Genomic DNA, 23,365 nt, shown 5'->3' on the forward strand with positions numbered 1-23,365 from the left:
CTGTCATAGGGCGAGAAGCGGGGTACACTCTGGACAGGTCGCCAGTCTGTTGCAGAGCTAACACACAGAGACAGACAACCATTCAACCATTCGCACCATTACGCCAGAGTACCCGGGGTGAACCCACGCCAACACGGGGAGAACATGCAAACTCCACACAGAAAGACCCTGGCCTGATGGTGGAATTGAACTCAGGACCTTCTTGCTGTGCAGCAACAGTACTCTCCTTTGGCGTGATACGCTATTATGAGGTCTTTAGCCTCCTAGGACACATTTTGGGTTGTGTAGACCAAAATACAAAATTTTGCTCTACAAGGGCCTGATATCCACTGACAAGGACGTTATACTGCAACTGTTCCATCGAAATTTAAAGCGAATGTCCTCATATGTGCGTCTCATTTTTCTCAGAAACAAAAATCGGTAAAAAAAAAAAAATCACGTAATTCTTTGTTTTTACATTCATCAGGTCCCAATCAGCCCAAATAGCAAGGAGAAATTAAAAATGCATGCCATGAAAGAGTTCGGGTCTTGGGAGGTTAGAATAAGACAGCACTGATTCTTCAAGACTGTGTATATAAGGAGAAGGATTTTAAATTCAAATCTGGATTTAACAGGGAGCCAATGAAGAGGAGCCAGTATAAGGAGACAGAGCTAGACAAGAGATATTGTGCAAATGCAAGAAAGCACTCCTATCTGTCAGCAGTTGTTTAATTTACACATTAAAGTGCTTACAGTATCCTGATCAAAGATTACTCCAAGATTACTCACAGTACTGCTGGAGGCTAAGGAAATGCAAGAGTAACTATCAGGTTAGACACCATGCCTCCAAGATTTTTAGGGCCAAGTACAATAAATGAATTTAGGTCATCCAGGTCTTTATGTCTTTAAGTCAGTCCTGCAGTTTAACTAGTGGTGTGTGTCCTCTGGCTTCATGCATAGATAAAGCTGGGTGTCATCTGCACAGCAGTGAAAAAGCTATGCCTTCTGAAGATACTGCCAAGGGAAACCATTAATATTGTTAACAGAACTGGTCCTAGCACGAGGGAACCAACACAAAAAACCCAACAATGTTGAAAAGTAGAATAATTCAGAGAGTGCAAACCAAATGTACTTTAAGAAATTTGTGGTGTTGTAAAAACAAGTGCAAAGTGCAGGCTTTATTAAAATTTGCCTTCTTAAAAACAAATTAAATATACTTGACATCATTTTAAGTGCAATTATTTTCTATCATTTATGTGGATACATTACATGTATAACATTAACTGCATTGTTTAGTAAATTAGTTTTGTTAAATTGTGACCAATAAATCATTAAGCTGACTTTGAAGACCTCGATGGATGTAAGCCAGATTTAATGGACTGCTAACATGACCCCACTCTACACCCCCACAGTTTTATCACAAGATCATTCAAACCTTTTTAAGCTATGATGTTTACAGAATGATGACACATGGATGCAAACACTACCAAAACCCTCCTTGGCAGAGGTAATTACCCGTAGTATCATTTTTCTCCTAATATTTCTGTGCTAGGGCACTGAGCTGCATGTGCTCTTAGTTTTAAATGCTAGTTTCCAAAACTGGATTTATTTCAGGATATTCTGACTTCCTGTCTTCCCCCACACTGCTGAGTGATGCTGATGATGTAACGTGGGCTTAAACTCCCTGAAAAAAAGTTTTCTTGATCAGGCAGTTGGGGATGTTCCAGTCATTTATTTGGTCCCAGTCCTGGCCTGAAGCAGCTCTGCCCTGGCCATCTCTGCAAGCAAACCAGACTTTAAGTGTGAACAACACACAAACACAGCTCACCATTATTGATGTGCTTAGCACTACTATTCCTGAAATTGGCATTTCATTGTTGTTTTTCATTTATGGTGGATAAAATGTGGTTTGAACCTTTGTTTAAGTATTTTTATTTCTTCGTGTTATCTTTCAGATGTCACTGACGTGAGAAGGATAAGGAGGCACATAAAGTAATGCCATAGAGTTTATGGGATTGTTATTATACAGGATGATCTTGACGGTCAACCTTTTAACATCATTTAACATTCATTTTAGCACTGATACATTCATAGATTTGCTATCCTCTAACAACTGCTGTATTTTATCTCTCATTCATAGCCAGAGAAAACGTACATGAAAACAAGATGAAACTTGCAAGGCAGAAAACAATGTTATCTGGGGGTTATTTTGGTTCCTATACACGCATGTTGTTTATTCTGCAGAAGGTGGATGTGTGTTTGAAAGCATACAAACTGCTGACTGCCTTTGACGGCTCTAAATCTGACAGATAAATGGATGAATGTCTAAAATCAGAACAGGCCGCAAATCCTGACGCTGGTAAAGAGGGCTCAGTCCTCAATCTGGGCATTATCATGATCCCTGGGTGTGTGTTTGTCCTGGCAAACAAGCATAAATGTGCACACAGACACACACACACACTGATAGGCACGCTCACCAGCATACACGAATGCACATCCGAACTCTTCCAATTGCTCTTTGTTTCCAGTTCAAACAGTCAGAAGTCTCAGGACCAGTTTGAGGGTAAGAAACTCGTATCTAAAGTACACTTTGGCCATGTTTTAATTATCAAAAGAAAATTCAATCCAAATGAATACAACACCAGAAAAGACAAGTCATTTTGCATCGTAGTGGCTAAGCCAAATACAAGACAAATACAAACCTCAATGGTGTCTGAACCTACAGAGAGTGAAAGCTCTAGAAGTATGAAATGCTGAAATAGAACCTCTCAGTTTTGGACACATTGGCCAAATCATTGCTCAGTCAGTATTCATGCTTTCTTGCAGCCTTGTGCAAATGTTTGGTAAAAGTCTGAGGCTTGTCGAAATGACAAATCCTGGAACATTTTTTTTATTTAGGAAGAGTTTTGAATTTGAAATATGCTTTTACCAGTTTTGGCTTCATTTACCTTCTGCAGCAGCAGAGATCCAGAGTATTTGGTTGCAAACTCTCGAAGTTCTGCAGAGAATGTCAACGCCCACTGCTGCACCCTGCAAGACAGAAAGACAACAGATAATATCAAGGACTCACATTACAGACTGTTGGAAAACCACACGAAGAGACACAAACAAAAGATATGGAAACAAAACAAAATAAAACAAGCAAACAGAAAAGAAAAGAAAATCTCACCACTAGATGTTAGTAGATTGCAGTCAAATGAACTTTATGTATTATTCTAACTAAGATGGCTGCTGTAAGACAAACTGCTCTGGCTGTAAAGTGAGTGCAGGCTCTTAGGCTCTTGTTTACCTCAGCTGTCAATGTGTCCATGTCTATTTGGGCTGTAAAACTTTGTGAGCGAACACCATGAGACCGGACAGTGTGCGCACCGCGGATGACGTTAGTGCGCACACTGTGTCTGAGGAGGATGTGCGGAAGTGCTTCAGGAAGGTGAACGCACGCAAAGCTACTGGTCCGGACGGGATTCCCGGCTGTGTCCTCAAGTCATGCGCGGCTCAGCTGGCTGGAGTGTTTACACACATCTTCAACCTTTCCCTCTCTCTGTCTGTAGTCCCAGCCTGCTTCAAAATGGCCACCATCGTCCCTGTACCCAAATCCTCCACCATCTCTTCCTTAAACGACTGGCGACCTGTAGCCCTGACCCCCATCGTGAGCAAATGCTTCGAGAAGCTGGTCAGGGACTTCGTTTGCTCTTCACCACCCGACTCACTGGACCCTCTACAATTTGCATACCGCCACAACAGGTCCACTGATGATGCCATAGCCCTGACACTACATACTGCCCTGTCACACCTGGAGAAGAGAGACACGTATGTGAGAATGCTGTTTGTAGATTACAGCTCAGCATTCAACACCATCGTTCCCTCGAAGCTGGACAGAAAACTGCAGGATCTAGGACTGAGCAGCTCCCTCTGCAGCTGGATCCTTAGCTTCCTGTTTGACAGACGCCAAGTGGTCAGACTGGGCAGCATCACCTCATCCCCCATCACACTGAACACTGGTGCTCCACAGGGGTGTGTACTGAGCCCTCTCCTGTACTCACTCTACAACTATGACTGCACGGCCACTAGCAACTCCAACATCATTGTGAAGTTTGCGGACGACACTACAGTGGTGGGTCTTATCACCAACGGTGATGAGACGGCCTACAGGGAGGAGGTCAGCGCCCTGACCCACTGGTGTCAAGACAACCATCTCACCCTCAACGTCGCAAAGACAAAGGAGCTGATAGTGGACTTCCGGAGGTGCAGAGAAGTACACACCCTCATCACCATCAACAGCGCTGCTGTGGAGAGAGTGAGCAGCTTCCGGTTCCTTGGTGTACATCTGGCTGAGGATCTTACGTGGTCAGGACACATAAACAAAACAGTGAAGAAGGCGCAGCAGTGCCTCTTCTTTCTCAGGAGACTGAAAAGATTCGGCATGAGCCCCCGCATCCTCAGGACCTTCTATCGCTGTGCCATTGAGAGCATCCTCACTGGATGCATCACCACCTGGTATGGCAACAGCACCGCTTACAACCGCAAAGCTCTCCAGAGAGTAGTGCGGTGTGCTGAACGGATAATTGGAGGTGAGCTTCCCTCCCTCCAGGACATCTACAGGAAGCGGTGCCTGAGGAAAGCGGGAAGGATCATCAAGGACTCCAGTCACCCCAGCCATAAACTGTTCAGACTACTTCCATCAGGAAGGAGGTTCTGCAGCATCCGGTCCCGTACCAGCAGACTGAGAGACAGCTTTTTCCACCAGGCCATCAGACTGCTGAACACGTCATAGACACCTCACCCTCACTACTGGAACTTCAACATTATGCACTCCACACTGTATATAAATGCCACTGTTTTGCACAATATCCAACTGCCAACCTCTGTATATTATATATTTTATTCTATTGTTTACTCTATTTAATTTGTAAAATATGTATACACACACACACACACACACACACACACACACACACACACACACACACACACACACACACACGTAGAAAAACATATTTAGTATACACATCCAGTAATGCATACACTCTTATATTGTACACATATTTATTACTCTCAGATTTAGCCATTCTTATATTTTGCTTGTTTTATGTTATTGTATTTTTGCACACCTCTGTTGCTTGTGAAGCTCGCACACAAGAATTTCACTCGCATGTACTGTACCAGTGTACCTGCACATGTGACGTGACAATAAAAGTGATTTGATTTGATTTGATTTGAAACGAGTCTGATACAAGTCATTGAGTCAGAGAATTTAAAGGTAAAAGTGTGATTTTTAGAACAATTGAGCCAAACATTAGCTGAAAACAAGAACACTGCAAGCAATAAGGAGACGGACCAGCCAGCTCATTATTAGCATTCAGCTCAGTCCGCCTCTCTGATGGTATGGAGGTGTGTCAGTGTCTGGAACTGGCAGCTCGAAAATCTGGAAAGGAGAAATCAATGCTGACAGAAATATACACTTTTTACAGATGATGTCTTTGTCAGAGATGTCTTGTATATTTCAGCAAGATAACCTATACAGCATACTTCATCTAGTCCAACAGCATGGCTTCATAGTAGAAGAGTTTGGTTGCTGAACCTCCCTGCCTGCAGTCCAGACCTTTCACTGTGTGAGAACATTTGAAGCATCAAGAAAGCAAAAATAGAACAAAGAAGAGCCAGGACTGCTGAGCAGCTAGGATCCTCTATCAGACAAGACTGGGAAAACTGTCCTCTCCCAGAAGTCCAGCAGTGGCTCTCTTGAGTTCCCAGATGTTTAAAGTAGAGTTAAAAGTAGAGTGGATACTACACCGTGGGAAACATGGCCCTATTCCAACTTTTTGAGACGTGTCGCTGCCTTCAAACTTAGGGAGAAGATCCTCTAGGACACCATCCATCATCTCATTAGGAGCACGGTCCGGGTCAGGCATGCATACAAGCATGCGGGCCGTAGAAACTACTGAAACGATGTGACATCCTTTTATTCCCAACACATTATGCAGTCCATATCTGTATTGATATCCAGCATGATTGTTTTTTTTCCAGTGTTGTTTTAATTTTTTGGAGCAGTGTGTATAAAGTGTCATGCCATAGATTATTTTGTGTTAAGTTTCACTCTGTGTACTTACCGATTTGAATATATGAGTTTTTATTCCTGTATAATATGATTCACCCTGCTTGGTTTCCTGATTCATGTGGATCGCGTTTGACCACCTGGGTTGGCTGGCCTGATTTGTAGCACCTGTCTGAGCTGCTATCGATGCCAGCTGGGTTTGAATAACGCAGTGTGCCGGACCTTTTGATCTCCATCTGTTACATACACGGTCTCCTCTAACTTCTTTGATTAAACATTAAAATATTAGTTGAGGAAAGCATTGCAGCAAAAGGGTCATAAAAGAAGTCCATGTTTAAAATTTGCTGTTAGCCACTGCAATTCATTGGTGCACTCAGACTAACTGGACTCTTACTGAGTGTGGAACACTTCTCGTCAATGGTCTGTGTAGCAGAAAGGCAGGGACTCTTTATTTATACTATACCACCATTTAACAACAGAACTTTTCATCCTGAGGTAAAGTTCTTGTGCTGTCAGGTGTTTAGCGTAAGCTTGACAGCGTGTTTCCATGACAACGCTTGGCTCAGTAGCGGTGCATTACAGCAGTAAAAGGCCCTTAAATATGACAGTGATGAAAGAGATTTAGATAATCTGCTCGTCATCTGGGTCACAGCAGAGAGCTGCAGGGGTCCACTCAGCACAGACCCACAGCAATGCAACGAGGCAACGCAACAAAGCTGCAGTCCAGGGGACTGAAAGTTTTGGTTTGTGTCAGAATAGCAAAACGGACAATTAACACAACAGACACTATATGTTTCTATCATATGATATAGAAATATAATATAATAAAATATGTACAGGAAGGAGCTGTAGAAGAGTGAAGTACTATAACCATCTGTAAAAACCAGTGGAAGCTTTGTCATGGTTTCTGCATTTCAGCAGAAAGCTGATGATCACTGATTGTGAACTAAGGCCATGCACACAGGCTGGTTAAAGCTCCATCATGTCATAGATGCACACATAGATCCAGAAACACTGCCTAAACAGTTTGTTTCAGACACAGGATGACTTGAAGGCCCATTTCAAACTATGAATTATTCAAAGTTACTCCTGGAATTGGAGAGCAAAAATACCAGTCTGGAGATTAGGAGAATAACAATCACTTTAACCATTCTGAGGAAAAACATCATCAGAATATTCCATGTCCAGGTGATGAATAATCACACGTAATGAAGACAGTGTGAAGTCAGCAGTGTTCACGACACTTCACACAGACAGATAGAGACGAGAGAGAGTTTTCCCAGCATGTGTTGAAGAGGAGGGTAACGCTCCATCTGTTCTGGACATTAATCCTCTAAGTTCAGTGCAGACACACACACACAGTAAATACACTGTGGGCTTGTAACAGGTTTGACAATAACCCATGTAAGACACACTGCTCTGCTATAGACATAGCTAATTACTGTTCATTTAAATTCTGGGTGCTGGATTAATTTGATGAATCATTTAAACTATGAAATGTACCAGCATGCACATGTCTTATTATATATGAGCAACTCTCAGCAGCAAAGAGAGGCCAAAACTGTAGTTTGTTAAAGCTCCCGATGTCATCAGTGATCATGTGATTTAAGTACAAAATGCTTAGCCTTTTTTTTTTTTTAGATTTTTAGCTGTTTTTTCTTTAATCCCAGAACTCTTGACAGTATAAAATTTTAAAAATAACAATAATTTTGTTTGAATTGTGTTCACCCCTGTAAGGATCTCTTCTGTCCCTTTTCTCTTTACTCTTTTAAATATCACCGATGGCAGATTTTGACCACCATGAATAGAATAATAAATTTGACCCCGGAACATTTTATCAGTAGGCTGGCTGGATAACATCTTATAGTTACGTATTTCAATTCAATTCAATTCAATTTTATTTATATAGCGCCAAATCACAACAAAAGTCGCCTCAAGGCGCTTTATATTGTACAGTAGATCGCACAATAATAAATACAGAGAAAAACCCAACAATCATATGACCCCCTATGAGCAAGCACTTTGGCGACAGTGAGAAGGAAAAACTCCCTTTTAACAGGAAGAAACCTCTGGCAGAACCAGGCTCAGGGAGGGGCGGGGCCATCTGCTGCGACCGGTTGGGGTGAAAGAAGGAAAACAGGATGAAAGACATGCTGTGGAAGAGAGACAAAATGACTGTTCAAAATGTAACAGTCAGCAGAACAACCCAAATTATTCAATCTGAGCTCAGAGAGATGATGAACACTCATAAACTGAGCTGGAGTCATGGTAGGCACTGGTTTGCTTGTGTTTCTGTCTCGCTCCTGTTTTCCTTCTTCAGGTCTTGGCTGGGTTGGGCAGGTAGAGCTCTACCTTTGGGTGGAGGTGCCACCATCTCCCGCACACCAGCCTGCACACCTGTTGCTCATTTTCCTGTCTCCAAGTATTTAAGAACCAGCTCACACATCCAGTCTTTGCCCAATTGTCTGTTTTTCAGTGTGGTATTCAAACCCTTCCTTGTGACCTTCCCTGTGTTTAGTGTGGGTCTGCACCCCTCCTGGATCTTACCAACAACCCTCATGTGTAAGCCTGCACATTCAGTCCTTTATTCTCTTGAACCCAGCCTTCTGGATCTAATACTGCTCTCCTCTCCCCCAGTGAACCTTCGTCTAAGTGCATCTCTGGAAACTCAGGAATTCCGCCTTTTGCCAGTGTCCTCTATCCTAGAGAAATTCCCCCATGGAAGTTATTCTGTGTTTTAAAATCAGTGCTTCTTGTAAACAACAAAGTTCTTGAGTTTGATCAGTTGGCTGTGCATTAGAGTCTACGATGCCTTTGGTGTTCATGCCTTGAGTCGCTCATCCTGTCCTCCTTCAACACATGCTTGAATCATCTCTGAGGTCTTTCCCTTTTCCTCCTGCCTGGCAGCTTTATCTACATCATCCTTTTTCCATCGTATCCACTATCCCTCCTCTGAACATATACAAACCATCTCAGCCCCAACTCTTAAACTGTGTCTCCAACCTGAGCTGTCCCGCAGATATACTCATTTCTAAGCCTGTCCATCCAAGTGACTCCCAAGGAAAATCTTACCTTAATCTCTGCCCCCTCTATCTCCACCTTCTGTGTTTTTGTCAGCACCCTTGTCTCCAAATCATTTGACTGATATCATTGATCGAAACTATAAACTTCATTTATTCAACACTCCTACCAGAGCTTCGCACTGAACAGGTAGCAATGATTACTCTGACATTTTTTTACCTGGTATAACATAAAAATGTTTTCATTTTCAATACGAATTGTGGCAGGTCTGAAAAAAATAAATAATAAATGAATCAGCTACACTGCCTATAAACTTAAAATGTCACATGTCAAACATCTGGGAGTTGTTGATAACAAACAACGGGTAGTGCTCATTAATCCCTGTAAACTCATCTGTTCCGAGTTGCCTCGTTTTTCTGACACATTGTTTAAGATGTCATAATTTTAATTACTAGCCTTTTCCAATAATAAATTTAAAAAAAAAATACATTAAAATAAGTACTACCAGGCATGGGAGCCTTTAAAATATAAATAAGAATGTTAAAGTGTATTTCATGTGTTCAGAGGTGTGAATGGAAGCAACTGAGATACTGGGTTGGTATTCCTGCTACTGAAAGTCTGATTATATAGGTCATGAACTCCAGACAACGTTGGCAAAACCAGGTCGGTCCAAAAAAGAACTAGAAGTACGCTCTTCGGTTCAGGTGAGTACACGCCATACCGCTGTGCAGTTACTGGACAGTTACCTGTTCTCGCCTGCGTCGATGTTGGGTAACGTGTAGAAATGTTCTGGGCTGCAGTCCACGTGTGAAAACAGCTTCCAGTATGAGTCTGAGGGGGCAGAGCCCTATAAAGCAATTTATTTTCTCACATTTAGAGTTCTAACAGTACCAGCTGATCACTCTATATTCACTGTTAGGTTTAAGAGTCCTAAAAATGCTGCAGCATATATGAAAGCAACGGTCTCCCATCCGTCTCCAATTCAATCTAAAAATGCTCCCAAAATAAATCCTCCAGCAAGATCACCTCTGAAGTCTATTCAGCTAATCCCCTGTGCCGAGGGTGATCTGCCCAGCAGACTGACTGACAGAAAATACACAGCCATCATTTCATTTCACAACCAGGTCAAAGGTCAGCAGTCCAGACAGTGACCTGGAGCGATGTCAAGGGTTTTTTTTAACTGCTTATCTAACTCATCGTTTTGATGTATGGCAAAAAAAAATCAGTTTTGTGTAACACAACCGATAAGACAGCTTTATGATTAAGCCTGGAGACAAGCTACAGGTAACTGTGCACGATGCAGCACTTACATTAAATACTTGTTTTATTGCTTTATATTAAGTGTTTATAACGCAACTAAAAAATAAGACTTTCCGAGAGTTTCCCGGCTGCCTCTGACAGCCTGTAGACTGTGTGCAGGTTGGATTCAAGGCACAAGACTTTTATACTCGCTCCTGCCTCTGTGAACCTCATCTGCCATCTCATAGAATCACAGTTAGCAACACTAGCTCAAATCAGCCAACAGACGGCATTAATCACCAATATCAACAAACGAGCCGCTCCCACAGGTGAAACACAAACTTTACATAATGGACAAAAAAAAGTCAGTTTAATCTAGTCAAGCACTTTTGGTCAAATGTTAATGTGACCAGTAATGAGGCAGAACTGGTCACTACATCAGCACAGCATCTTCCTATTTTGATCCATGCATGGATGCATGAGCACGCAACCAAGCAGCAGCAGGCTGGTAAAATATGACAACTACAACAAGCTGGATGAAAAACAAAGCGTTCAGTAGATCGATACTTTACATGAATCTTGCAAAATAAATAAAATAAATCCTAGAAATATTACTATTGTGTGTGAAATACACGCCTGATCTTCTACATCAGAACTGCCAGTGAAGGTGAACTCTGCAGCTTCTTATTTCATTTTGTTGGTGCTGCCTCTGTGACGGCCTGCGAGAAAGTCTGACAGTATAGCGTTACCTCAGTTACCGCTCACTGAGTGTCCTGCCTCTTTAGCGCTGCATGTTACAGCAGCTGAGGTGGATTTGCAGGGGTTTAGGTGCATTTGTAGCCAGGTGACGTGGCCCTGTTTGTCCAGGCCTATGGCGGTTTGGTGGAGAATGTGGGTCAGGCTTGGAAAGGTGACCGTGGCCAGCGAGCCATGCTGGCCCACAGATGGTGAGGAGGGAGCGTGTGAGGAAGCTGCAGCCATGCAGGACTGCAGCTGCAGGGAGCTGCTGCTCTCTAACTGCCTCACAGATTCATGATAATGAGCTTCAACGGCAGCAAAACAGACAACACAAAACCACAAACATGTTGGGTAGGTAAACAAACTGCAAGAGCTTTGCATGTCACAAACAGTGTATAAGAGAAAAACACAGTTGGTACAATTTAAATGAGCTTGAAAATAAATATTTGGTACGACCACCTTTATTCTTCAACAGCCTGAACTCTCTTAGGCAGCTTTCTTATATATTTCCTTAAGTAGTCTTCAGGGATCGTTCTCTGGAATTCCTGAAGGATGTTCAAAGCTTTTTGAACGTTGGCTGCCTTTTTTCCGGCTCTCTGTCAGGATGATCTCACACTGCTTTGATAATGTTGAGGTCCAGACTCTGGGGCGGCCAATCCATGGATATTCCAGTGTGTTTTTCTATCCAGGTGTGTTTTTATTGCGCTGGCAGAGTTTGGAATAATTGTCACAATGAAAAATGAAGCCACTGTCAATCAGATGCTTTTCAGATGGTGTTGGTCGATCAAAATCTGTGTTCTTAATTCCATAAATTCTGGAAACATCTCAGACACCACTGACTGAAACGCAGCCCCAAACCAAACAAAGCCTCCAGCATGTTTTACACATGTAGACACTCAGTCTGGTAGTTCTCTCCTGACCTCCTCTGTACATATTAACAACAATTTGAACCAGAAACTCAAAATCAGACAAAAATTTGGGGGACAGAAGTCTGCTATAGTGGAGATTATTCGTATGATGAAAACTTTATAGAAATGTATTAGAAAACCTTGATTCATCCATATTGTCCTGCTCATCTGGGTTGCAGAGGCAACAATCAATGCAGAAATTCCCAAACCTTTTCAAGCTGCTGAAAAGTCAGCTGAAAGGCAGAGTCCTGGTTCTGCCCTGGATATGTCTGAAACTTCTCACCTAGGACCCATCCAACAAGCATCCTAGTCAGATGTCTGAACCTCCACCACTCACTTCTTTCAAAGTAGAGGAGCAGCATTTCTATTATGAGCTCCTCAACCTCTCTCCAAGAGTGAGACCAGGCATTTTCCAAAGAAGGTCATTTCAGCTCCTTGCTTATTTTTCCAGTTGCCTCTCACAGGTCCCACACATAGAGGAGAGCAGGAGCATGTAGTCAAAAATGTGCAAAGCAATATATTTATTATTTTAACAAAAGAAAAAGTTTATAAACCACACAAAAAACCTACACAGCTTAGAACCTACTAACAAAGTTACTGCAGTGTTTTGGCCAAACTGGATGCTGTACTCAAGTTTATGTGACCCATGTTGAACAGCTGACTTACAATAACGTTTTGGGTTTCCTAAATCTGAGTTTTTAGAAGTGTTGCATCACTTTTAACTGTCACACCTGCAAAAATCAAAGACAGTGGAGAGCAGATTTCAGGGAGTCCTGAGGGAAAACAGCCTGCTGAAACACAGTTATTCTCTCAGGACCTCCATGAAAGCGCAGTGCACTCTGGGAGTTGACTATCAGAAGCTGGAATAAGCCCAGGACTATAAATAAGGACTATTTTCTACAAGCTACACGCTTACTATATTCTATATGCGTTCATATTAACATGTCAGTCATGTTACCATAACTGTGAATGACCTTCAGCTTTCCCATTCATGGGTTTCCAAAGATATCCACTATCTTAAAATGATGCAGGCCTTTAAAAAACCTTTTAACCCTCTGCAGAGCTTATGAGAAGTAAACATTGTGCACTTACGTCTCAGGTGGGATCTTCATCTGAGCCTCAGCTGTGATCAAAAGGCAAAGAATTCCCATCAGCCTCAAAAGGTTCCTCATTCCCAACACATTAATACTCTCCATCCTGTATCCCTGAAGTCCGGACATGGAGCTCCTCACGGCTCAGACTTTAAAGGCAGATTCTCAAACTGGGAGAAGCTCTGAATGTTCAAGAAGATGATAAAGAGTTTGTAGGAAATGGTTTCCTCATGTTGGCTAAAGACAGGAAACGGTGACATTTATAGTTACAGACTTTTCACCCTGAACTCTTTCCATCACATCTAAATAAACTGGTCCTGCTGCCAGCATCTTCTCTGTTTGCTTCAGCCTCTCATCTTCATCAGAGCAACTTCCAAAAGATCCAGAGAGACTCAAAATCATTGCACACTGGGACAAAGAGTTACAAATCCACCCGATGGTCCACAGGAAGGACCACTGTAGCAAGTTCCACCAGGTTACTCCTTATGGGACCAGGAACAGTGAGTGGGCTCATTTCACCACCTTGCAGATATTAAAGAAAACATAAAGCTGGTTGTCTGCAGAAGACACTGCAGCCACTTGCCTTCCCTGTCGCCCAATCTGTGGCGTAATCCACTTAGATTAAAAACTCCTCTTCCTCGTGGACGAGAGCGTCACAGAGAGAGAGAGAGAGAGAGAGAGAGAGAGAGAGAGAGATGAGTGGGGAGGGATTGGAGCAGGGGATTGGATGCAGGCTCTGTTTTATCAGAGAGGATTAGAGCAATTTGTGGAGACAGACTCCCCAGCAACCAATCACAGCTGCTGTAGGGAGAAAAAAAGCAAAAAAAAAAGCACAGGTTCAGTTTGGCTGCTCAAAGAGAGAAAGAGAGAGAGCAGCTAACAAGACATAATGCCCCAACACACACACACACACACACACGCACGCACGCACGCACACACACACACACACACACACACACACACACACACACACACACACACACACACACACACACACACACACACACACACAGAGAGACAATCAGCTGATTGACAAAAAACCCCACACTCAAGCATTCACATAAATTACATTTTACTGACACTGTTTAAAGTCATGAAGCTAAACCAAACACACAGAGACACACAGTCCAAGGTTTCTCTCTACCATCTGATCCAGATCCACCAAGACTTTAAACCTTCAGTAAGCTGATAAAAACCCACTTAGAGGTAAAGCTGCTGACCAATTACGGCTCACCATTATATCACCATTGTCATCCCACCCCATCAACAACATTATCTCGACAACTGGAAAAGGCAAAAAGAGGTGCAAAATTCTTAGAAAATTGATCTGTTGTAAACATTGTGTTATCTCCTTCCTCTCACAGTCCAAAGACATGCAGTTAGTGGGATTAGGTTAATTGCCCAGAGCTGTGAATGTGAACATTTTGTCTCTTTGTGTTAACTCTGCGATAGACTTGCGACCTGTCCAGTATGCACCCTGCCTCTCACCCTATGATAGCTGGGGTAGGCTGAATTCGATAAGCAGAAGAAAATGGATGGATGGATGGATATGTGCAATGCTATGCTATGTGTAAGCTCCACCACCCTGAACAATCTAAATGAATAAAGAGCCCTAAAGGCCTGATGAAAAACATGTTAGTTTGATTTTGGGGCTACAGTCAGACACCAGCTCCAGACGGTTTCTATGTAAGATTTGTTATTTTCAAGTGAAGCTCATCTAGTTCGGCTTTGTCAAAAAACTCTTCAGCCTAACTAAAATATTATCTATGTTACACATAAACACTGTTAAACACTGCTAAACTATTTTAAGATTAAAACTCCTTTAGTGCTCCTGACTGTGAAAGGTGACATGAAGTAAAAATAACTTTTAGGGGAGGCAAAAAATATCACATCATGTTGGCTCTCTAAATAGTTTGTCCGCCTCATATCAATCTGAAATTTGAGTCAGTCTGAAGTCGCAGTTCCTCCTGCTGCACAATTCTGTCCCATCCTGACTTTCACATTAAGAGTCCTGCAACTTGTTTTTACTTCCTTTCTGGGCGAGTGTCTTCACTTCAAAAGTTTAATGCTCCTCACAACATTGAGACGTCATCTCGGTTCATGTAAAAACCCCTCAGGAGCAGAATTAGCAGGTGCTCAGGTGGAGAAATCAAAGTGAACTGTAAGTGCAGGTCTGTTGGCAGCAGTTTGGTGGTTTCACAGTTCCCAGACGCCCATTAATTATTGATCAGAGTCACAAGAATAACCACAGAGTGATCAATAGATCAGAGTGTCAGAGAAGAGCCAAACTTTAACTGCTGTGACCGCATCAGGTCCACTCTGTGTTTTAAGAAGCGACACTGATCTTGTCTTTAAAGTGTCCGTCATGACTCAACTTACTGTTGGCAAAAGCTTTTCAGAGGCAAGATAAAAATAATGAAGGGTAATTTTATTAAAACAACTTCAGATTCAGCCTCAGATTTTATTTAATGGCTCAGTCACACTGGATTAAAAATAGTTGCCGGTTATTGGATGTAGTTTTTTTTTCCTGTCACAGTCTTTTTGTTTAAATAAGCTCAGGGCAACCACTACAAAAAGAGTTACAGATAAACACATAAACACAAGCAGGTATTTAAATACAGAAACGATGGAAATGTAACCAGATGAAAAAATCAAGAATCTGGCTGACGGATTGAAATGTGTTTTCCTGAAGAGTTTTTAAAGGGGTCACTAAGGCTGTGTATTGGATTTGTATTGGCAGGTCATTTCATAGTTTTGGGGCTCACCTCAGGAACAGATCACACAGGCTGGATCATAAAAGCCTTAAAGTTGATATTAAGTCTTAAATTCAATTCAGAAACATGCTGTGAGCCAGAACAGGAGGCTAAAAGAGGTCACAAGGTCACTTCTCAAACCCTGGCAGCAGAGTCTGATCAAAATGAAGCAAATGAATGAAATTTTGGTTGGGGCAGGGGAAGAGACTGCTGAAATAATCAACCTGAAAGAAGGTCAAGGCATGCAAAATGGCCTCAGCATTCTTCTTATGCATGTACCCGACCCTAAGAAGAAAAGAAAATGAGCCAACAGCTCCCTCTAGTGAAAAAGCATAGCACTAGAAAGATAGAAGACATTTTAAGTCTCACTTAGTGTTGTCATCTGCTGGACAGTTTACACTGGTGTTAAAAGAAAGTGCTTCTCCTAGAAGGTGACCACAAATTGTGACAGCATCTTTCATCGTATTATATTTTAATGGCTAACACAAACAACAAAAATGAAAGAAACACTTTTATTATGTGTTAAGATAAAGAAATGTATATTTTACAAGGTAAAAACTCTACAATACTAAAGACAGAACGTCAACAATCAAATGATCCACTATGAGAAAGTATGGTGAAAGTGGGGAGGAAGAACTCCTTTCTAACAGGAGGAGATCTGCAGCAGAACCAAGCACAGGGAGGTCCAGCTTTTTGTTGGGCTCAGCTGGAGTGTGAAGGGACGGAGAGGAAAGTAAAGAGGACGACTCAGTTTCAACCAAAGTGATGACGTGGAGCCTCCAGAAAGGAAAACAGGACGATCAGCTGTATGATACCCTGTTTGCATTGCAATCATCCTCAGGACTTTCATCATAAGCTTGTTAAAAGCCTTATGGCCATGGATGCTGTGACCAGTTGCACTGTGAGGGGTGAGAGAGGAGAGTAAAGATGGAGATTGAGAGACCAAGCACAACAAACAGAAACACAACTGTGTGATTATATAAGACACATGTATAAGCAGCATGAGGGGAAGTGTATCCTTCCTCAAAGTAATCGACATGTGTGAATGCTTGACACTTATAGAAATGTACGAATGCTGGTGATCGCCACTGAGCATATCTGAATTCACTTTCTGGAGGATTTTCTGATCAAAAGACAAACTAAAAATTAAGCATGTGAAGGTGTCATGAAGATATGGATCAAGCTTTAGAATACAAACCGCCTTCATCCTTTTTATGCCCAATGACTGATTCCTCACATTCTTCACTGGGGCTTGCCTCAGCACTCTGCAAGTGTGTGTGTGTGTGTGTGTGTGTGTGTGTGTGTGTGTGTGTGTGTGTGTGTGTGTGTGTGTGTGTGTGTGTGTGTGTGTAAAGGTGCTGATTAGGTGGGTTTCAGGTCCTCTGGGTGGTGTTGAAGATCTGGTAACAGTTTGTTCTCAGTGTCAGAGCAGAGAGTAAATCACACAGTTAGTGTCACACACACACACACACACACACACACACTGTGTGTGAATAGTTATCAGGAAATAACACAACACTTTGACTGAGCATCATTTTGACAGTTTTTAGTTATCTGGGCCAAATTTAAATTCAGTGTTTGAAGTCTGACTTTGAGCATTTTCACCATCAATTTTGAAACAAAATTAACATCATGATGTATTGAAGAGGACTACAGAGAACACAAAGTCATCAGGAAACAGCTACTGAGCTTACAGAGCAAGAAAGCTCATTTTTCTAAAAGATGCATGTGATTATGCGGTCACACTTGTTTTTTGCAGCCCCCTGCTGGTCAGTAAAAAGAATGCACGTTAAAGGTACTTCAGCACATTCCATGTCAGTTCATCAGATGCCCTCCACTCGGCCATCTCAGAGTTGAAAAGATTCAGTTCAGAACAAGAAAAAATGCACAAAATCAGGTCCTCGCTGCCGTTAGCTTTGTTAGAAATGCTTTAAGTGATAAATGTAAGAGTGTTCAAACCCATCCGTCACTCGTACCACTGTCCCGCTGTGCTCACTTATGTCTTACATCACCTTCACATGATTCTCTTCCTCACGCAGTGCCATTGTTGCTCGCTTTGTACTGTCACATGCTTTCTCTAGAGCCACAAACAGGAAGTGAAGTTTCAGCATAAAGATACTACTGCTAACTGATCATTACCTCTCTCCTTAACCTAGTTTCAACAACTCTTTCCTGTATCTCGATGGTTTGGCTCATTCATTTTAAGCCTTTGCCGTTATTAAAGCTCTGCACATGAACCTTTTTCTTGAAAATCAGTACCAGTACACGTCTCAATTCCCTGGACGTCCTCTCACGTTCCAAGACTGTGCTAAACAGTCTAGTAAAGTAAGCGATCTGGACCAACTGCCTCTATCCTGTCTTCGTAGCATTGAATAATTTACAGTGAGACCTACATTTTCATCATGCCTGATGAATTTAAACACATCATAAGGGATCCAGTGAAGGAGACCTGTAAACATACTTCAGAGTTCTGTACATGCTCAGAGTAACCGTGCTCCTGCCAGCAGCAGTTGGACATGTGATACCTGATGTGGCACATAGTGTGACATGCCACAGCGTCACTGGGCTCATCAAATCCTGTCATGGGGTCAGAGGTCAGGCGGTGTCCTCAGGAAGAGGGCAGTTGCGTAACCACCTTCCCACATACTTAAGATCAGTGCTGATCAGTCAAGATTCTTTGTGTGAGTTTCATTCACTTAAAGAAACAGCAGTTTGCTCCAAACCATTCTGACATCATCCACTGGTTTGTGGAGGTCCATTGGGAACCAGTGATTTGAGAATTTTTCTCATTTTGGTGTGTTGGAAAGGCTCATGGGATAGACTGTATAGTTATCTTAAAATTAAGCCATAATCATTTGTCATATAATTCCTTTAAAATGCTCCAGAATGCACCAACAACAGAACCCAAAAAAAAAAAAAAAAAAAAAAAACCTGTTTCTTTCCCACAGGTTACCAGTTTGTGGGGTCACAAATATGTTGGCCGGGGCACGAGGAAAGCACATCCTGTGCCAAGATGAAGTCCCATCCATCCATTCATCTTATTCCGCTTTGGTAAAATTCCTTTTTACAGAGTAATACCAAAACGTTATTAAAAGTTTTCGTAAAATTCAGCCTACTTCTCCATGCAGAAAATGCACAGATGCTATAATTAAAAGCTCTGTTTATCTCTGTAACATAAGCTGGTTGTGGGTTCTGCCCAGCATGCTGAGCGAACCCAGCCCCGCACACACTCATGTTTTCATATCTTTGTGGGGACATCTAATTGACATAATGCTTTCCCTAGCTGCTTACCCTAACTGTAACGATCAAAAATGAATGCCTAACCTACTAACCCTGACACTAAAACCAGATTTTGAGCCTCAAAACTGTCTTCAAACTCGTGGGGATGGGGAGTTTGTCCCCATAATGGTTGTTGATCCCCACAGGTATAGTAAACTTCCAATTTTTGGTCCCCAAAAAGATGTGTAAACATGGTACACAAACACACACACAGTGGTTCAGAGTTCGGTTCTTTTGTGCTTTTGCCTTTTCAGGCCGTTGTAGCTGCCTGGCTTTCTCCACATGCAGCTGTCCAACGAAATCCTGGCCAGTGTACAGTTTAATCTTTTGTGGATACAAAACCTGTCTTATTGTCCAATTCTTCAAGGGCAGAAGCTGTCTTATTAAAAAGCAGCCTTCTCAAGTATATCACAAGCTATGATCATAGCTAATGGATTTTGAACCTACTGTTAGCTGTTTTACATTTAAGAAAGTGACAAAGCTTGAAAATGAAATAAAACGCCAAAAAGATACAAACTATCAGATGATCTACTATGAGCAAACCCTTGGTGAAAGTTGGGAAGAAGAACTCCTTTTTAACAGGAAAAGAGCAAGAGAACCAGGTTTAGGGACGGGTAACCATATACCTTTACCCGGTGGGGGTATAGATGATGAGCTAGAGCAGTCTTAGAAGTAGAGTCATTAATGAGCGCACTTTACTTTATGTGAACATCTGCACTTTAAAGTCAACATATTATCGTTCTGCACAATTTTGTGTATTTTGAATAATGAATTGCCTGCCTCCCACCCCAGCAGCTGCTGAGCTATCAAAGTCCAGTCCATCATCTCTGGCCTCGTGTTAACACACCACCACACTCATGACCAACACTATGTGTGTGTATGTGTGTGAGGAGGGGGTTTCATCCCTGTGATATGCATGGCTTAGCCAGCCCTGAGCACAACAATGGCCGCATTGAGGAGGACATTGCCCCACGTGGCCTGGCATGGATGGAGTGTTATGGAGGAGTTTGGGGGGATGGCGGGGATGTTTTTTGGTCGAGGAGGTTGTTATGCACTGAGACCCTGAGCCCTGCAGCTGTCGCCTGGCACGCTCCGGTCTCGGGGAGAACCGACAACTCACATCAATGCCAAGTGTCCTGGTGTGGCCGATGGCGGGGGCCTCTGTCATCATAGGGCATCTGGAGGAAGGGGAGTAAAGTAGAAGGTGGTGTGGGGGTAACAACCACCATAACACCAACAGAGCTGCCCGAACCCCCCGCTCCCCTGTAACCCGTGGGCTCCACGTCACCCAGCTGCTTCACCCTCTAAGACGGAACGTGTCACAATTCGAGCGTCAAGCCTTTTATATCACCAACACGTGATCGGCTGTCAAATCAAAGCATCAAAAGCAGCAGCTGTCAATCTCTCTCGCTGATGAGGTGACTCATGTGCCTGCCAGCTCACAGGGAATACTTTGTACAATTCAGGGATACAAACTGTCTTTGTAACAGCAGGAAAATAAACAGGAGAAATAAATAAGAATGAAGCCTAGATTTATTAAGCACTCACAGCTCCTTCACTGGGCCACAAAGAAAGAGAAAATATGATATGCTTCTTTAGTTGATGATTCTCGTTTTTATAGAAGGTTGCTTTTCTCAGCGTATTACTTCAAAAATATATACACACTATATTTCCTGAACTAAAAGCAGGAAATATGCCCCCCCCCCCCCCAAAAAAGAATATTCATATAATGACAAATCACAACAACAGTCAGCTCAAGGCGATTCATATTGTAAGGTAATGACTAACAATCAGACGACCCCCTTCAAGTAAGCACTTGGTGACAGTGGGAAGGAAAAACTCCCTTTTAAGAGGAAAAGACCTCCTACAGAACCGGGGTAGCCATCTGCTGTGACTTATTGGGGGTAAGAGGGGGTAGTTGAGCAGTTTGCTAATGTTTCATAGTAAAAGCCTTGTGAACTGATGCTAGGGCTTTTAATTTGAAAGTTTTGGGGAGTAGGAAGTTTCTACTGTAGACAGATATTGTAAATGGCAGGTTATCAGAGAAAATTCCAGGTTTTCTGTAGGAACGTGTTCTGTTTGTTCCGTAGTAACTGCAGTTTGCTGTAAACGTGAGTGTCTTCTGAAGCTGTGACAGCGTGAGTGTAGTAGATGCTGACAATCTCAAGTTATTCACTTCCTGCTAAATAAAAATAAATGCTTTAACTAAAACATCATGTGCTGCATTTACTGTGTGCAAAAAGAGAAGACAAGATACATGAGCAAATATGCCTGATGAATAAAACATGATCTCTGTGTGGACACCATCCTGTCCAGACTGGTTCCTGACTGGATTTATCTAGCCGACACACACACACACACACACACACACACACACACACACACACACACACACATACAGACAGACGCACACACACCCACCCACACACACACCCACACGCACACACACAGACACACACCCACACACACACACACACACACACACAGACGCACACACACACAGACGCACACACACACACACACACACACACACACACACACACAGACAGACACACACACACACACACACACACACAGACGCACACACACACACACACACACACACACACACACACACACACACACACACACCTTTGATGATGTTCTGGATAAAAATAACTGGGAATCCAAGTTGTATATTTATAGGATGCGTCTCACACAGTGACACAGCAGAGCATTTAACAAACACAAAACTGAAATATAACCCTACCATTTGAACGTAACAGGTTTCCCAGAGAACTGACACTCGTTTTTCTTATTTTCTGGCGTTTTATCTGTAAACAGAGATGGCTGCGAGGGAAAATTCTAGAAGATCAGCAGTTTCTCAGACCTGCCTTTCTGCCACAACAACAAACAACCACACCATGTTCAAAGTCACTTAAATCACCTTTCTTCCCCACTCAGATGCTTGATTTACAGTTTTTTCTGAATGCTTAAACCCTAACTGTGATTCTTATAGCACAATTTCTAAAACTATTACTACTTATAGCAAAACCACTCACTGAGTTTGCCAAACTAAAAGCACAAACACTGCTTTGCACTCGGTTTGCCATTTTGTAACACACACTTTGCAAACCTGTAGCTACAATCCACTGCACAGCACTCTTTTTGCAGAACTGTAAACACAACTCACGGCTTTACACTCAATTTGCAAAGGATCAACACACTCCTAGCAAAACTATACACATTTATGGCTGTTATTTACACTATTTTGCCAACTGTCTGGCACACTGTCACATGTGAAAACTTTTTTAGATAATTAGTTCACTTTGCAATCAGCCTAAGCACTATAATACAGGTAAGCTCTGTGTGTGGAGTACAGTGGAGGGAGCAGGAAGAGTGAGAAGTAGAGGAGGCCGAGGAAGAGGACGTGGAGGTGAAGAAGTAGGACGAAGAGGACAACAAGGACAAGGAGGAGCAAGAAGAGGACGAGGAGGGGGGAGAGGAAGGGTAAGAAGAGTAAGAAATAGAACTGCTGATGACATCAGAGCTACAATAGTGGACCATGTAATCAACCATGGAGTGACCCTGAGGGAAGCTGGCCAACGGGTTCAGCCTAACTCGAGCTGCTACACTGTAGCAAGCATCATAAGGACATTTTGAAATGAGAGTCAGTTCGTACAGTCACTTTGCACTAAGATCTGTAGCACTGCCATGCTAATGACAAACACAACAATACCATAGATGTAAAATTCCAGAAGATATTTTCCCCTGTGCCTTGGACTAGAGCAGCGGTCCCCAACTCCCGGGCCTCGGACCGGTACCGGTCCGTGAGTCGTTTGGTCCCGGGCCGCGAGAGTTGAGGCTCAGGTGTGAAATGTATGGTTTTCAGGGTTTTTATCGGTTTTCAGTGTTATTTTGTTATCGTTTTTATCGTTAACTCGCTTTTCCTGGGTCTTTTCACGTGTGTTATGGATAAATCTTCTTTTTTTTGGTACCGGTACTAGTTTTATTTTGTTGTGTTTATCCGCGACACCTTAAAGGCCGGTCCGTGAAAATATTGTCTGGCATAAACCGGTCCGTGGCACAAAAAAGGTTGGGGGCCGCTGCACTAGAGGACATTTCATGTGATGTAGACGAAATTTTGTGGCCAGATCCACAGAGATGACACAATGTAGACTGATTTCTTTTTTTTCCTCAGTGAAATTACTATTTCGTTTTGACTTGGAAATAAACACTTGTGTTTGTTTTGATGTGTGTGAATAAACACCAGTACTTGAAGTTTGGATCCCTCTATGCTTACGGATCTATGACAAAAGTATG

At 42.5% G+C, this 23,365-nt stretch overlaps 1 protein-coding gene across 1 annotated transcript in view; it reads right to left on the reverse strand.

The window, feature by feature from the left end:
• LOC116325242 (voltage-dependent calcium channel subunit alpha-2/delta-4-like) overlaps nt 1-13,128 on the reverse strand; it is an 87,066-nt gene extending 73,938 nt beyond the window's left edge. Inside the window, exons 1-2 of the mRNA XM_039614770.1 lie at nt 13,033-13,128; nt 2,928-3,009 (exon numbers count right to left, since the gene is read on the reverse strand). Coding sequence (XP_039470704.1) covers nt 2,928-3,009; nt 13,033-13,112 — 162 coding nt within the window. The 5' untranslated portion in view covers nt 13,113-13,128. The remainder of the gene's footprint in view (nt 1-2,927; nt 3,010-13,032) is intronic.
• Nucleotides 13,129-23,365: the final 10,237 nt, after the last annotated feature.

The sequence above is a fragment of the Oreochromis aureus genome, linkage group 7, assembly GCF_013358895.1.
Source record: "Oreochromis aureus strain Israel breed Guangdong linkage group 7, ZZ_aureus, whole genome shotgun sequence".
Classification (NCBI taxonomy): domain Eukaryota; kingdom Metazoa; phylum Chordata; class Actinopteri; order Cichliformes; family Cichlidae; genus Oreochromis; species Oreochromis aureus.